General features: G+C 47.0%; 1 protein-coding gene across 2 annotated transcripts in view; it reads left to right on the top strand.

Moving 5' to 3' along the window:
- Window positions 1-15,407, top strand: part of LOC114616549 (ubiquitin carboxyl-terminal hydrolase 49) — a 32,860-nt gene extending 17,453 nt beyond the window's left edge. Inside the window, exons 2-6 of one of the 2 annotated variants that reach the window (XM_028761987.1) lie at window positions 5,613-6,978; window positions 8,304-8,508; window positions 13,195-13,303; window positions 14,019-14,224; window positions 15,021-15,407. In XM_028761987.1, coding sequence (XP_028617820.1) covers window positions 5,641-6,978; window positions 8,304-8,508; window positions 13,195-13,303; window positions 14,019-14,224; window positions 15,021-15,211 — 2,049 coding nt within the window. In that variant the 5' untranslated portion in view covers window positions 5,613-5,640 and the 3' untranslated portion in view covers window positions 15,212-15,407. Of the gene's footprint in view, window positions 1-5,612; window positions 6,979-8,303; window positions 8,509-13,194; window positions 13,304-14,018; window positions 14,225-15,020 lie in introns of those variants that run through there. The other variant, XM_028761988.1, reaches the window with a different exon arrangement.
- Window positions 15,408-16,004: the final 597 nt, after the last annotated feature.

The following is a 16,004-nucleotide window of genomic DNA, read 5'->3' as shown; positions in this document are numbered from 1 at the left end:
AAATAGAATACTTTTGGTAGCTAACTGCTGCCATGGTAGTGCTGACACTCCAGTCCCTTACAGATATCCAGTAGGTTCAGTGAGGCTTTCTAAAAATGTCATTTAGACTTATTGTTATTTTATGTGTATAGGAGTTTTCCCACCATGTATGTCTTTGCACAATGTGTGTACTGGGGCCTTGGAGGCCAGAAGATAGCCTGCGTCACCAGGTGCTGGAATTATATAGACTGTTGTGGACTACGTGTAGATGCTGAGAATCGAACCTGCATATTCTAGAACAACTAGTGCTCATGACCACTGATTATCTTTCTAGCCCCTCCACGGTATTTACTGAGACAGGGTCTCTCACTGAGTCTGGAGCTCACTGATTGAGCTTGACAGTTGGCCACTGACAGCTGGAGTGCCAGCATGCATCACAATGCTCAGCTTTTACATGGATGGTGGGGGTCTGAACTCAGATCCTCGTGCTTACATGACAAGTACCTCACCACCTGAGCCATCTGCCCATGCTCTCAAGGGACTAGTGACATGTTTGACAGGAAAAGACAGTTGCCAGCAAGCCTGATCATCTAAATTAGATCTGAGGGACCCACATGATGGAAGGAGACAGACTGCTCTCACACACTCTTCTCTGACAGGCACATACTCAGGCGCACACAGATTCCCATAAGCTGAGTAGATAAATGTAATTTCAAAATTACACCTTAGAGTTGGAGACGTGGCTCAGAAAGTAAGATTTGGAAAAATGTGTCAGTGGGCAAAGCACTTACCCTATAAGCATAGGAATCTCTGAGTGTGCATTCCCAGAACCCATGTAAAGTCAGGCGAGGTAGCACATATCTACAGTATTAGACACCTAAGAGGAAATGGGAGGCAAAGACAGGGAATCCCTAGAAGCCAGCAGCCATCAAGCCTGGCATGTGGAGTGATGGACAACAAAGAGATTCTGTCTCAAACAAGGTGGAAGGTGAGGGCTGGCACCAAAGCTGTTCCTTGACCTCCATGGTGGCACACATGTGTCAAACTCATACATGAATATGCACACATATAAATAGGTGCATATCATACACATACCATACACTTCCTCCACCCAACCTGCCAAAGTCCCCACAACGTTGGGCCAGTGAAGTGCCTTAACAGATAGAGGTTTTTGCTATGTAAATTTGACCACCTGAGTCTTGTCCCCAGAACCCATAGTAGAAGAGAAACTAATTTCCAAAACTCCCTTGACCTCCAGGCATGATCAGCAAACTATTTAAACTACTAAACATGAATCAGGCTTACATATGTAATTCTTACAGAGCCATCTGGCTTCTGACTCTGAGCTGTCATCTCTCTGCACAGAGTTGGGGATTATTTTTCTTGAGGTTCTAGGAATTGAACCTGGGGCCTTAACCATGCTTGGCAGGCACTTATCACTGACCAATGTCCTCAGCCCTCTCTTTCCTTTTATATAGAGACAAGATCACACTAAGTTGCTTTCCTGCTACTGTAACAGAGCACCATGACCAAGCAACTTAGAGAAGAGAGAGCTTATTGGGGTTTGCTCATAGTTCCATGGCCATGATGGTGGGGAGCATGGCGGTAGGTGGGCAGGCGGGCGGGCATGGCATTGAAGCAGTAACTAGAACTTGCATCTGATCCACAGGCACAAGGCTAGGGAGTTGGGTGGGGGTAGAAAGAGAGAGAAAACGCTTACTGGGAATGACATGGGCTTTTCAAACCTCTCAGGTAAGATCATCAAAGGATACTTTCAATGAAGACTTCTAAATCACTCAGATAGTTCAGCTCCCCCAGCATCTCCAGACTGTGCTCTGACTATGGGGTATCCCTAGCTTGCTCTCTGACCATTCCCTGTTCATGGAGAGTAGGGATAAAGGCATAGAGAAGCCAGCAGCTTCCACCCCTCCCCTCCCCAGCACACATACTGCCCTTTAGCCAAGGGCTTCTGACCTCAGCTATATCCACTCTTCTCAGTGTTGGCCTACTTTTAGGTTTTTGTTTTAGCCATAAATATAAACATTTAGAAGGCTGGATTCATTGTAATTATAGTCTTGCATTGCCTGCCTTGGCTTCCTGCCTTTTCTCCAGGCAGCCTGCCTGCCTGCCTGCCTGCCTGCTTGCCTGCTTGTTGTCTGCCTGCCTGCTGCCTGCCTGCCTGCCTGCCTGCTGCCTGCCTGCCTGCTGCCTGCCTGCCTGCTGTCTTCCTGCCTGCCTGCCTGCCTGCCTGGGTCTTTCTTTGTTCTGTCAACAAAGGTTGGCCTATAACTCACTATGTAGCCCAGGCTGGCCTTTAATTTGCTGCAATCCTCTTGCCTTAGCCTCCTTAGTGCTGGGGTTAGAGGTGTGAGCCACCATGTCCAGGTAAAACCTTTTAGTTTATGTTTTTGTGGGGTGGTTTGTTGTTGTTTTGGTGTTTTTGTTTTGTTTTGAAAAATATCTCTCTATGCAGCCTTGGCTATCCTATGCATACCAAGCTGACCTCAAAAACACCAGAGATCTGTCTGAACACTGGGATCAAAAGTATACCCACCATACCCAGCTTAAACACCTTCTTGATTACATGTTGATAACAAATTATATTTTCTCCTATGCCTTAAGAATAAAATATTGGACTAGAGAGATGGCTCAGCAGTCAAAAGCAGTGACTATTCTTCCAGAGGTCCTGAGTTCAATTCCCAGCAACCACATGGTGGCTTACAACCATCTGTCACGAGAGCCAATGCCCCCTTCTGGTGTTTCTGAAGACAACAACAGTGTACTCATATACATTAAATAAAAAAATAAATCTTTTTAAAAAGCTGTTCAGTCCTGCAATCCCATTAGGCATTTTTCAAGTGCTTGGTAATCATGTGACTAGCTACTTCAGTAACCAGATTGTCTCTTGGAAAGCAAGAAAGAGTATTCTATCATTTCAGGCAGTGTTGGTCTGAGTGGAAGAATTTGGAAAACAGCCAGTTACGGTGGAGCACAGCACTCAGACAGAAGGCAGAGGTGGGTCACTGTGAGTTTGAGGTCAACCTACTTTACATTGAAAATTCCAGGCCAAACAAGGCTACAAAATGAGACTGTCTTTGGAGAAGTAGGAAAGGATTTGGAAAGTAGAATTCTTTATTTGGTTTCTGAGTTCTTCATCTCTAATTTGTTGGATTAATGCAGTATTTATAGGGCTTTAGGTGAGAGACCCATCTCTGGGGTTTGTTTCAAATGGATATGTGGGCCCTTTTCAGATTCTCATCCCTCATGTATAAAGTACCAAGGAGGTAGGTGGGGGCCTAAAGAATTTTGATCCTGGGGGGTGGGGAGGTGTCAGGAAGTACAGTTTGTAAAACAGAAACTTACTAGTTTCTGGTTTTAGCCTGTTTCCCCCTTCATTTCTTTATGGTTGATTTTGTGTCCCTGGTGTTTGATCTGAGAGCATCCTATGTACCCAGCTCACGCTGCCACTGTGCTGAAGAGCATTTACCGGTTGTCATTTCAGTCCTCACTTATGTGTGTTTCGATTTGGCTGTGCCCTAAGCAAGCAAAAATGTGTATTTCATGTCTGCTTCAAACTGGGAGAGTAATTTCCCTTGGTGTTGAAGACTTAGCTTATGCTCTGGTAGAGCTGTAGCCCCGCCCCAGGAGAGGCGTGCTGCTGGTAATGTGTGACCCAGAGCCTTGTGAGGGAGTAAACATAAATAAAACACGTGAACTCCTCTCTAAAGGAGATTCTATCTAATCAGAATGTGTAGCCTCATCTAGAGAAATGACTTAGAGGGAACATAGCAACAAATCAGTAACAAACTATGAGCATAAAAATAATGATTAGGAAAATAATACACTTGAAGCTAGGTCCTGGGAGGACTTACTTTGATTGGGGTAGTATAGATTCCTTCCTTTTTGTGATTGGAGAATTTTTTTTCTTTTGTGGAGTGTTTTATTTCTCCCATTAATCAGGACATTAAGGTAAAGCCAACATAAAGAAAATCTTTCAAATTATACTACTCATTTTTATGCACAAGGCTGGGGTATGCATGTCCTCTCATATGACCTACTGAGGTCTGGAGATTGAACTCAGGTCATCAGGGTTAGCTACAGTCTTCTAATATGGATCTGTTGTTGCTCTCAGAAATGGAAAGTGAGGAAGAATCAGAGAGGAAAGCCCATTGCTAACAACTAAGGGTGGAGACACAGCTCAGCAGCTGAGAGTGCTTCCTGCTCTTCCAGACGACTGACTGGGATTGGTTCCCAGCACCCACATCAGGGCTCACAGCTTCCTGAAACTCCAGCTCAGGAGAATCTGACTTTTTCTGGCCTCTGTGGTCACATGTGTACATGAGGACAAACCTTCATACATACAGACACAGCACACAAAAATAAAATAGCGTATGTGGTGCTTCATGCCTTTAATTCCAGCACTCAAGAGGCAGAGACAGGTAGTAGATCTCTATGACTTTTGAGGGCAGCCTGGTCTAAATAGTTCCTGGACATCTAGAGGATGATCTGTATCAAAATTAATTAATTAGTTAATTGATTAAATTTAAAGAACTGTCTTTAGAATATTTTTAATCCTGGAGAAACTTTGGGTTTCCAAATAATATAATGTTTTTTAAAAAATATTCGTTGGGTCGGGCGGTGGTGGTGCACGCCTTTGATCCCAGCACTTGGGAGGCAGAGGCAGGCAGATTTCTGAGTTGAAGGCCAGCCTGGTCTACAGAGTGAGTTCCAGGACAGCCAGGGCTACACAGAGAAACCCTGACTCGAAAAACCAAAAAAAAAAAAAAAAAAAAAAAAAAATTCATTGGGCTTAGAAGTTGCCTACTGTATTTCTTTTATGAATATTAAAAACCAACATTAGAAGCCAGATGTGGTGGTACACACCTGTAATCGAATACACTCTGGGGGAGTGCAGAGTAGGTAGATCTCTGTGAGTTCAAGGCCAGCCAGGTCTACATATGTTTCAAACCAGCCAGGGAAGCATGAGACTCTTGTCTCCAAGGCAACAAAAAACCCAGGGCGAAGGGACAGAACTCAGGGGTCCTAGCATTTTGTTCACTGAGGCAGGAGGATCACCACCAATTTGAGGTCAGCCTGGGCTACAGAGTAAGTCAGTCGCAAAACAGAAGAGTGGAGGAAGGGAAGCAAGCTTGCTTCTGTCAACTTGTTTCTTGTGTCTGGGTAGTTGGCTTGAACACTGTGGTTCCAATAGCCATACCACCTCTTGTCCTATCAGATTCATCTGGGAATTTGCTTTTCAATAAAGACTTGAGTTTTGCCATTCTTTCTATAAAATGTGCTCTCTTCATTCAGAAAGGCTAGCTTATAAAATGTTCCTTGAGCTCTGCCTCCTTAGATGTCATTTGTCTTTCTTTTTCTTATCTTTCCCTTATTCTATACCTTTGCTTTGAAATACAGTGAAATTAACCTAAGGTTTTATTTTGAGGCTTCTGTCTCTCTCTCCTTGTGGTACTTTAAATACCAGTTTCAACTTTGAAAGGGACAATTTTTTAATTAAAAACTAATAAGTCTTGCCCAGAAATGCCAGTTGCAACCCTGTTTTTCTAGGAAAATATTTTCCTTAAGTTCTGCTTTTTTTTTTTTTTTCCTTTTGGGCGGCTCTGTGGTGCCAGATTAAGAAAGTGGCGACTGCGCTAAAACATGGATAGATGCAAACATGTAGGACGGTTACGGCTCGCCCAGGACCACTCCATCCTGAACCCCCAGAAGTGGTGCTGTCTGGAGTGTGCCACCACCGAGTCTGCGTGGGCCTGCCTCAAGTGCTCCCACGTGGCCTGCGGCCGCTACATTGAAGACCATGCACTAAAACACTTTGAAGAGACCGGACACCCGCTGGCCATGGAGGTCCGGGATCTCTATGTGTTCTGCTACCTGTGCAAGGACTATGTGCTCAATGACAACCCCGAGGGGGACTTGAAGTTGCTGAGAAGTTCCCTCCTGGCGGTTCGAGGCAAGAAGCAGGACCTGCCCACGAGGCGTGGGCGGACGCTGCGGTCCACGGCTGCAGGCGAGGACGTGGTCCCGCCGCAGCGCACTCCTCAGGGACAGCCGCAGATGCTCACGGCTCTGTGGTACCGGCGCCAGCGCCTGCTGGCCAAGACGCTGCGACTCTGGTTCGAGAAGAGCTCCCGCGGCCGCGCGCAGCTGGAGCAGCGGCGGCAGGAGGAGGCGCTGCAGCGCAAGAAGGAGGCGGCGCGACAGAGGCGGCGCGAGGTCAAGCGGCGACTGCTGGAGGAGCTGGCCAGCGCGCCGCCGCGGAAGAGTGCGCGCCTGCTCCTGCACGCTCCCGGGCCCGTAGCCGTGCGCCCCGCCACCCTCGCTACCTCCCGGCGCATGTCCACGGCTGCCCTCAAGCCGCGCCGCCAGCCGGCGGTAGCCCCGGGTGTCACCGGCCTGCGCAACCTGGGGAACACCTGCTACATGAACTCCATCCTCCAGGTGCTCAGCCACCTCCAGAAGTTCCGGGAGTGTTTCCTGAACCTCGACCCTTCCACCTCCGAGCACCTTTTCCCCCAAGCAACCAACGGCAAGGCTCAGCTCTCTGGGAGGCCAGCCAGCAGCTCTGCAGCGGAGTTGTCAGTAAGGACCCAGGGGTGCGAACCTCAGGGCCTCTGCTGGAGTAGCGGAGCCTCCATCAGCAGAAGTCTGGAGCTCATTCAGAACAAGGAACCCAGCTCAAAGCACATTTCCCTCTGCCACGAACTGCACACCCTCTTCCGAGTCATGTGGTCTGGGAAGTGGGCGCTCGTGTCACCCTTTGCCATGCTTCACTCCGTGTGGAGCCTGATTCCCGCCTTCCGTGGCTACGACCAGCAGGACGCACAGGAATTTCTCTGCGAACTGCTGCACAAGGTGCAGCAGGAACTTGAGTCTGAGGGCTCCACTCGCCGGATCCTCATCCCCTTCTCCCAGAGGAAGCTCACCAAGCAGGTCTTAAAGGTGGTGAACACCATATTTCATGGGCAGCTGCTCAGTCAGGTAGGTGTGTGCCTACCCGAAGCAAGGTGGGAAGCGTGGGTGGTAGTTTGGGCTTCCAGATCCCCGGGCTGATTAGGTATAGGCAGTGTTTTCTGTGACTGCAGTGTTCCGAGCTGGTTGGTTGTACCTGACACTATATACTGGTCACCATGTAGGTGGACTTGGGTGTTCTCTCTGTCCAGATCTTTAATCAGTCTAGTTGACAGAACGGAACAGTCTGCAGAGAAGTCTATTTCCAAAGTCCTTTGAAAGAGCCTTCTTTTATACTTACAAGGAATAGTTAGGAGTATGCCAAAGAACCAGGCATACTGCCCATACAGACCCACTGCCCATACCTCCCCTACCCCGCAAAATATGGTCTCCAGTAGCCCATATAACTGTGCAGCCAAGAATGATCTTAAATGTCTGCTCATCTTGCCTCTACTTCTCAATTGTCAGGTTACAGACTCCATGTCCCAGCACCTTTTATTTTCAGGATCTTTAGCAGGGTCAAGACTTAAGCAAAGATCCCCAGGCCATATAAAATTATGCACAGAAAGAATTATTATAGATTTTTTTAAAAAAATACGAGTGGGCATATAATTTAAGGAAAAATAAATTTTCTACAATGAGTTGCAGAGGTTGTGTGTGTCAGTTGCTAAGATTCTGAAAGGAGTGATGAGTAAGCTAGGAAGAAGGGGATCAAGGCCCCTCCTCTTTTGCCTGTGAAAGGCACCTAGGAGCATCAGTGGGAGAGGAGCTCTAAGCAGGGCTTTGAGGCTCTGCAGAGCAGACACCATAGGAAACAGGGAAATTCGGTGTCATCATGCCAGCACTTGAGAGGTTGAGGCAGGAGATCAGAATCAAGATCAGCTGGGCTCTGTAATGAGGTCCAGGACAGGAGGAGTGGATAGTGAGACTATCTGGGAGGAAAGGAGAAGGAAGGGAGGGAGGGAGAGAGGGAGGGAGGGAGGGAGGGAGGGCACAAGAGAAAAGTAAATTTGCTCCAAGCACCAAGGAAGAGGGAGGAATTTGAGGGCAAGCAAAGCAGACAGTAGCCTGTCATTTTTTTCTCAGCCCAATTCCTTCAATGCCTCTGAGGTAGCTTATCATCTCTACTGAGGCAAATATTCACTGGGAGAAGGCAGAGGGTGCCCTGTGGTTCCTCAGTTACAGCATGGTTAGAAATGCAAGCACATGGAATGTGTTCTAATGCTTTTTAAATTTGAGTTCTTATTAAACTTTTTGGGAGAAGCACTTAAATTTATATGTGTTCTATAAAACAAACAAAATTGTATGTGGGAAGCATGGAAACTATAATCTGCAAACCAATCTTGTCATTCTAGGTCACATGTGTATCATGCAATTATAAATCCAATACCATTGAGCCCTTTTGGGATCTGTCCCTGGAATTCCCTGAACGATACCACTGCATAGAAAAGGGGTTTGTCCCTTTGAATCAGACAGAGTGCCTGCTCACTGAGATGCTAGACAAGTTCACCGAGACAGAGGCCCTGGAGGGGAGAGTCTACGCTTGTGACCAGTGTAACAGTGAGTGCTGCGTGAGGAGGGCAGGGGTTCAGGAGGAACTGCTGAAGGAGCTGCTTTGCCCCTTCAGGCAGCAGTAACCCTGACAGCACCAAGCGCTCTAAAGCACCTTTTGAAGATCTTTTTCTCACAGCCTCTATAGTAGCTAATATGGAGTTTACATTATTAAAAACAGACCTGGGCCAATGAGACGGCTCAGTGGGTAAAGGTGTTTGCCACCCAAGCCTTGACTTAAATTCAGTCCTTAGAACCCACAAAAGGGTGAATGGAGATACCTGCCTGCCATGGTAGCACACATGCCTATGCATGCCCACACCTACTACATGCACAGACTTCTTAGAGTACTAAAAGTAATGCCTCCTGCTGGGCGGTGGTGGCGCACGCCTTTGATCCCAGCACTTGGGAGACAGAAGCAGGTAGGTCTCTATGAGTTTGAGGCCAGCCTGGTCTACAGAGTGAGTTCCAGGACAGCCAGGGCTACACAGAGAAACCCTGTCTTAAAAAACCAAAACCAAAACAAAACAAAAAAAGGTGCCTCTGACCCCTTCTGACTGGCTTCAGTTCTGGGGAAGTGTGTGAAAGTGGCTCTGAAGCAGGGGCAGTGAGAAGTTAGTCCTTAGCTTCCTCATGCTACAGGGCCCTAGGCTCACAAATGTAGCCTAATGGTTCTTGTTAGCTCTGAATCCCATTTGAATGCTGTAGGATGAGAAAGTATGTTCTTGTACTGAGTCCATAGATCTAACGTCTGTTAAAACTCATGCGAAAACATGGGGTGATAAGGCTAGAGAGACTTCTCAGTTGGTAAAGGGTTCACTTTGAGGTGGAGCTCCTAACATAGGGAAAAGGAGGCAGGTGTGGTGGTGTGTGCCTCAGAGCCCTGAAGAAGTTACATACATGATGGATCCTGATGCTTGCTGGTCACCAGCCTAACCTACTTAGCAAGTTACAGACCAGTGAGAGACCTTGTCTCAAATAACAAAAACAAACATGATGGCTCCTGAAGAATGACACCCAGAGTATTTTGCTAGTCTCCACAGGTGCACATGCACGCACACGAGTAACACACACACACACACACACACACACACACAAAGATCGGGGCTAGCAGGATGGCTCAGCAGGTAAAGGCACTGCCACCCAGCCTAACAACCCAAGTTTGATTTCCAGGGCCTACATGGCTGACAGAATACACTCACACAGACACATGGCGAATGACAGCCTCATGGGTATTTTCTTCTTCTTTTCTTGACATGCATCACAAAGAAGTGTCTCTCTGTCACTAGCATAACTTAAAGTGTGTCTCCTTCTGTGTGGTTGCACGAGCATCATGTACAGGCCCTCTGTGTCACCATACTAATACCCAGTGTCCCTGCTGACCCAGATGGAAGTGTACAACAAATGTGGAAGCCCATGTCTGCTGATGGCATTTAAAGATTTATTTATTTTTGTGTGTGCCTGTATGTGTGTCTGTGCACCATGTACATTCCCTGCTGTTACTAGAAGCAGAAGAGGGCTCTGACTCTACAAGAACTAGCTGTAAGCTGCCATGTGGACCTTAGGAACCAAATTCAGATTGTCTTGCAGGAGCGGCCGGTACTCTGAACGCTGAGCAATGTCTCCAACCCTGGTGTCTGCATTTTATGACATACAGAGATTTAGAAACAAAAAATACAAAGTTATAGGTTATACAAGGACCTAGATAATCAGTTTAATACTATATAATAAGAATTTGGAATATACATTGTTTTTTTTTTTCTTTTGGGGGGTGTTTTGGGTTTTGTAGGTTTTTTATTTTTGTTTCTTGTTTGCTTGTTTGTTTGTTTTGAGACAGGATCTCTCTGACACTTCCCTCGCTATCCTAGAACTTGCTCTGTAGACTAGGTTGGCCTCAAACTTAGAGATCTGCCTGCCTCTGCCTGAGTGCTAGGATCAAAGGTGTGTCCCACCACACTAGGCCAAAGCTTTTACCTGTAAGGAACAAAAGGGCATCAACAATTTTGTATCATTCGTAGCTGTGACAGATTAGGTAGGAAACAGTCTTAGTTTTTCCAGAAGGTATCCTTTTCTGGTAGCTAGATGTGCCAGTCAGTCAGGATTTCTCTATGCTGCCGCTGCTGCAGAACAAAAGTTTTTGGGGGCCTGGACTGCATTGACCTGGTACTGATGGAGTTTAAAGATCGCCGCCCTTCTTCCTCATGTATCTTACCTTAAGTACACAGAGACAAAACTGGGTAGTCTCGACTGAGTCCGTAATTTCTGTTCCTTGGTGAATTTCATTTAGGGAAACAAAGCCAGAGTCTACATTTTCGTCTTAGTTCACATACTCCCTCTGCTGTGGATTGTGCTCATTGCAGCTTCCTATGCAGAGCTCCAGCCTTTTCAGGTCTGACTAACAGGACTAGAAGAATAGGGCAGAGCCCCTCTCGGAGTGCTTTGATTCTTTGCATATCCCAAGTGTCATGACTGCATGGCCGGCCGGGCAGGGTTCTCCAGCGGCACATGCACTCTGATGTCCCATACAGCTAACCCTCCATGTCCTGTGGTCAGAGTGCTGCTTGCACACGTGCTACAGACAGAACTTGGAATCAGATGCCATGCTTTCTGCTCTGAGCCCTCAGAGGAACTGTGGAGATGGTAGAGCATGAATGCTGTATTCCCATGTGTTACCTCTGACGGATCAGGAGGTGCTCACACACATCTCTGACTGAGATTAAGAAAATTTGTTCCCATTGTCTGTTTTCCAAGGATATAGGGGTTCATTTCACTTACAAGTCAGTGGTTTAGAATCAAAATTAGAGTCCCCATTTATTCTTTTGGACTAGATGAACTTAGCTGCCTTCCTACCATGTCTATAAGAAATACAGTTGAGCCCAGGCAGTAGTGGCACACACCTTTAATCCCAGTGCTCAGGAGGCAGAAGCCTAAGAAGATCCAGTCACTGGTCTACAGACTGAGTTCCAGGACAGCGAGGGCTACACAGAGAAACCCTGTCTCAAAAAACCAAACCAAACCAAACAAACAACACCCTCCTCCCAAAAAAGAATGACATTTCAGAAACCATGACATAAAAGCCCAGAACTACTGTCCTAGTTTGTTCTCTGTTGCTGTGATAAACACTGACCAGAAACAACATGGGAGAAAAGGGATTATTTTAGCTTATCAGTTATATACAGTCCATCATAAAGGGAACTCAGGGTATGAGCTTAAAGCAGAAACCATGGAGGAAAGCTATTTACTGGCTTGCTTCCAGGCTCAAATCCACACCTCACTATACCACCTAGGCCCAGTTGCCGTGGGTAGTACAGCCCACAGTGGGTCATGCCCTCCCGCATCAGTCAAGGAAATGCTACATGGCCACAGGCCAGTCCTATGTAGAAAATCCTATATCTTCTTCCAGGCCATCACTACTTCTAGAGTTCATATTTAAATATTTGTGGAGGGCTGGAGAGATGGCTCAGCCATTAAGAGCACTGGCTATGCTTCCAGAGGTCCTGAGTTCAATTCCCAGCAACCACATGGTGGCTCACAACCATCTGTAATGAGATCTGATGCACTCTGATGGTGTGCATGAAAACAGAGTCCTGGTATACACTAAAGAAATAAAGAAATAAATCTTTTAAATAATTAAATAAATATTTGTGTATACCATAAGCAAAACATGTTGGAAAACAATCTGCTTTCATATTCTATGCTTTATTAATCGTAATTTATTATCTTTTTCCTAAGCCTCAAGTATCTGTAACATTCCCTCCCACTGAGGGAGCCGAGCCTCAGAGTTTTGAATAGCATATTCATTTGGTATGGATAGTTATAAGCAGGAAGTGCAGCTAGGACTAACTTGTGTAAAGAAAAATCCTAGCTGGGCGGTGGTGGCACACGCCTTTAATCCCAGCACTTGGGAGGCAGAGGCAGGTGGATCTCTGAGTTCGAGAGTTCGAGGCCAGCCTGGTCTATAGAGTGAGTTCCAGGACAGCCAGGGCTACACAGAGAAACCCTGTCTCAAAAAAACCAAAAAAAAAAAAAAAAAAGAAAGAAAAATCCTTTTAGACTTACAGTTTATAATAATTTAAATGATAGGAACGTAAAAGCATAGAAGTACACTCACTTCCAAACAATGAAACATGAAGGCAAACAACAAAAATCCAAGCCAAGCCTTTTGTTCTGAGTGAAGCTAGAAAGCCGTTAATGATCTACAGACTATGTCAGGTCCTCCGGCCACATCATAAAGATTCAGGTGTGCTCACTGCAGTGTATACGCTGTGATAGCAGCCCCTTACATATTCTGTTAAAAGCCATGGTGCCGAGAATGTACCATCCTGAAGCCACACCACTTCTAGAAGCTGCTGGTAGCAAAAATCTGAAAGCAGATGTATCAGAATCCGGCTTAGCTGCTGGTCAGAGCCCAGTAACAGTGACTGTCGTATAAGGAAGCTGGAGGAGACCCCAAGGCTAGCACGTGGCTACATGGTCATTGAGGAATTGCGAGCTCCTTCCTCAGTTTCCTCAGGGTCCCATTACTCCTTTCTCTTTGCCACACCTCCAAAGGCACTCCACTCAGGCCTGTGAAGCTGGGGAATGCAGACATGTTTACAATGTATCATAGTAGTGCCTTAGATAAAACCCAGATCCAACCTGTGACTGGATGATGCTCCTCACTGCCTATGTCTTATACCTTTCCAAACCATGTAGGCAAACGACGCAAGTCCAACCCCAAACCCCTTGTTCTGAGTGAAGCTAGAAAGCAGTTAATGATCTACAGACTACCTCAGGTCCTCCGGCTACACCTTAAAAGATTCAGGTGAGCTTCGGGTGGCTACCTCAAAGGCTGGGGAGGACAGCTTCTGTTTTGACATGGGAAAGAAACCTATTGGTGTGGGGCCTTGCATTTACCATGGAGAGTCACTCTTGTCCCGTAAGACAAGCTGATGGCAGAACAGCAGCCCAGACTTCAGCTCTTGCCATCTCTTTCTTAGCGTGATCTAATGTGTGCCAGTACCCTTCCTGCCCTGTTTGGACTTATGGAAATTCATCCTAAGGACACAATATAAAATCACCAGTGAAAGGGGCAGGCAGTACACTATACAAACTATACAGAGTCTGCTGACTTTTTTCTTCCTTTTTTTGAGGGTGGTGGTGGTTCCAGACAGGGTTTCTCTGACTCTGGCCCAGCTGGCAGCCCAGGGCCCTCTTATGGTCTGTACAGTGCTTCAGGAAAGTTCTGTATAGTGTCCTGGAATTTGCTCTATAGAACCTGCTTTCCTCAAACTCAAGAGATGTGCCTGCCTCTGCCTCCTGAGTGCTGGGATTAAAGGCATTTGCCATCACAGCCAGGCTCGAAACTGCTTCTTTAGGGATTTGTAGGTTCAGATACTCTATGGAACTTTCACAGCAGATATCCACATGATCTTTGATTAGTAGGGGGCAAAAGCAAAACCAAAAGCTGTTCTCTCAGCTCCCTGATAACTATTACCAGTCTTCGTCTTTGCTAGTAAGAATGTCCTTCCATGTTGTAGGTGGTCTGGCCGTAACCATCGTGAGAAGATCGGGGTTCATGTCGTCTTTGACCAGGTATTAACCATGGAGCCTTACTGCTGCAGGGACATGCTCTCCTCTCTTGACAAAGAGACCTTTGCCTATGATCTCTCCGCGGTGGTCATGCATCACGGGAAAGGGTTTGGCTCAGGACACTACACAGCCTATTGCTACAACACAGAGGGAGGTGCGTGCGCTTTACTCTGTGGACTTGGGGACGTGGATAAGGGTTGGTTTGTCCATACCTTACTGCTTTCTGTTATTTCCATCCCCTGGGTCAGCTAGGGACAAATTACACATTAACACCCAATGGGAAGCATTATGAAAGTTAGGAGTTTAGCAAGGATATAGAGCTATGCTAGGAATGAACAGGACTACCCGTACCAAAGCACGTAGACCAGTGCTGCAGGTTAGCACAGATCTGTCACTCCTCGTATTTCATATTGATGGGCTCACTACGGCTCTGGTAATGATAATGCTGCCGACTTCAGCTTCCTTCTCAGTCATGCAGAAATTATGGACTTTGTGGAGATGGATATGTTACTACTCAAGTATCTCATCTCTGAGGGCACTTGTACTCACTAGCTCCCTTACCTTGAAGAGCTTTAACCTTCCCCCGGGCAGTCTCCAGCCGCAGTGCTGAGAGCAGGTTTTCAGCAGCCCAAGCCTACAAACAGGACTGCTGCTGCGCCCTCCACTTCTGTTCTCCCCTCTCCCTGTCTGCCTGCCTCTGCGGAGGATTATAGACAACAGCAGAGCATGGCGGGGAGACGGAACTTGATCGTCAGTACCATAGACAAGTCTTTGTGGTGGTGCAGAGGGGATGAAGGCCAGTGGTTATGGGGAGCCTGCCGTCATATGGCCCCCATTCCCCAGGAATCAGAAGGCGGCTGGGTCCCCCCGTTGTTCTCTCATCTCCTGACTGCAGCTGTCTGAAAATGGAAACTAGGTTGTCATTCTCTCTCTCTCCTTTGGCTTCCTAGGTTTTTGGGTCCACTGCAATGACTCCAAGCTGGATGTATGCAGTGTCGAGGAAGTGTGCAAAACCCAGGCCTACATTCTTTTTTACACTCGAAGAACAGTTCAGGGCAGCGCAAAACTCTCAGAACCCCACCTCCGAGCTCAGGTGCACTCCAGCAGCAAAGACGAACGCAAAACATACACATTTCCCTGACTGGGAGGCAAGCATCAAAATGGCCTCCAGTTCTCCTCTTGGGAAATAAGGCTCGCCACAGTAACAGATTCCTGGGTTTGCCTCACTGGGTTTAGGGGAGACAATGCCCTGTGATTCCTGCTCTGTCAAAAAATTGGTAGTCACTTTCTTGTGAAACCATGGAAATCCCATCCTTTCATAAAAACAATCTAAAGGAGTAGCTTCTATGAAGATTCCTTTGTCAGTTGCTTCTGGATGACAGGGATCTGGGTAGAGGAGACGGGGTAAGTGATCAGCCAGGAGAACAACCATGTCTGTCTTTGTCGTGAGTCCCCTATTAACTAGGCCGTCCCTGAAGCACTGCACAGAGTACATGAGGGCCCTGGGCTGACAGCTGGTGGGAAAGACTTGTTCCTACTCAGAAGCTGAAGTCCCAGGAGTTATTCACACTAAGGAGGTAACCATCCAGATCATGGCTTGCAGACTTTCTTTTTAGGAGCACAGTTGAAGAGTGAGGGGCATGGAGATTTCCTCCATGCCAGTGGGAAGGCTGTCTGTCACAGCTTGGCTTCTGAGCTGCTGTCACCTTGTCACTTCACACGGTGAGGCTGAGGCTTGAGGCATCCCTTCCTTCAGAAGAGGCAGTCAGAAGGACAGACAGACAGACCTGTGTGTACATGGTCTGCACATGTTAAGCCGTGGACACTCCTGACTTCCCCAGTCCTGTAGCAAGGCCCAGGCTTAAAGTCACGGATTGGTTCAGATCGGTTTTGGGTCAGTTGTCAGAAACCTTCTCAGAATGCAGTAAAGGTGA

The sequence above is a fragment of the Grammomys surdaster genome, unplaced genomic scaffold (assembly GCF_004785775.1).
Source record: "Grammomys surdaster isolate TR1022 unplaced genomic scaffold, NIH_TR_1.0 332514, whole genome shotgun sequence".
Taxonomy (NCBI): Eukaryota; Metazoa; Chordata; class Mammalia; order Rodentia; family Muridae; genus Grammomys; species Grammomys surdaster.
The sequence above is the reverse complement of the archived record's forward strand: the minus strand, read 5'-3'. Positions and strand labels throughout refer to the sequence as shown.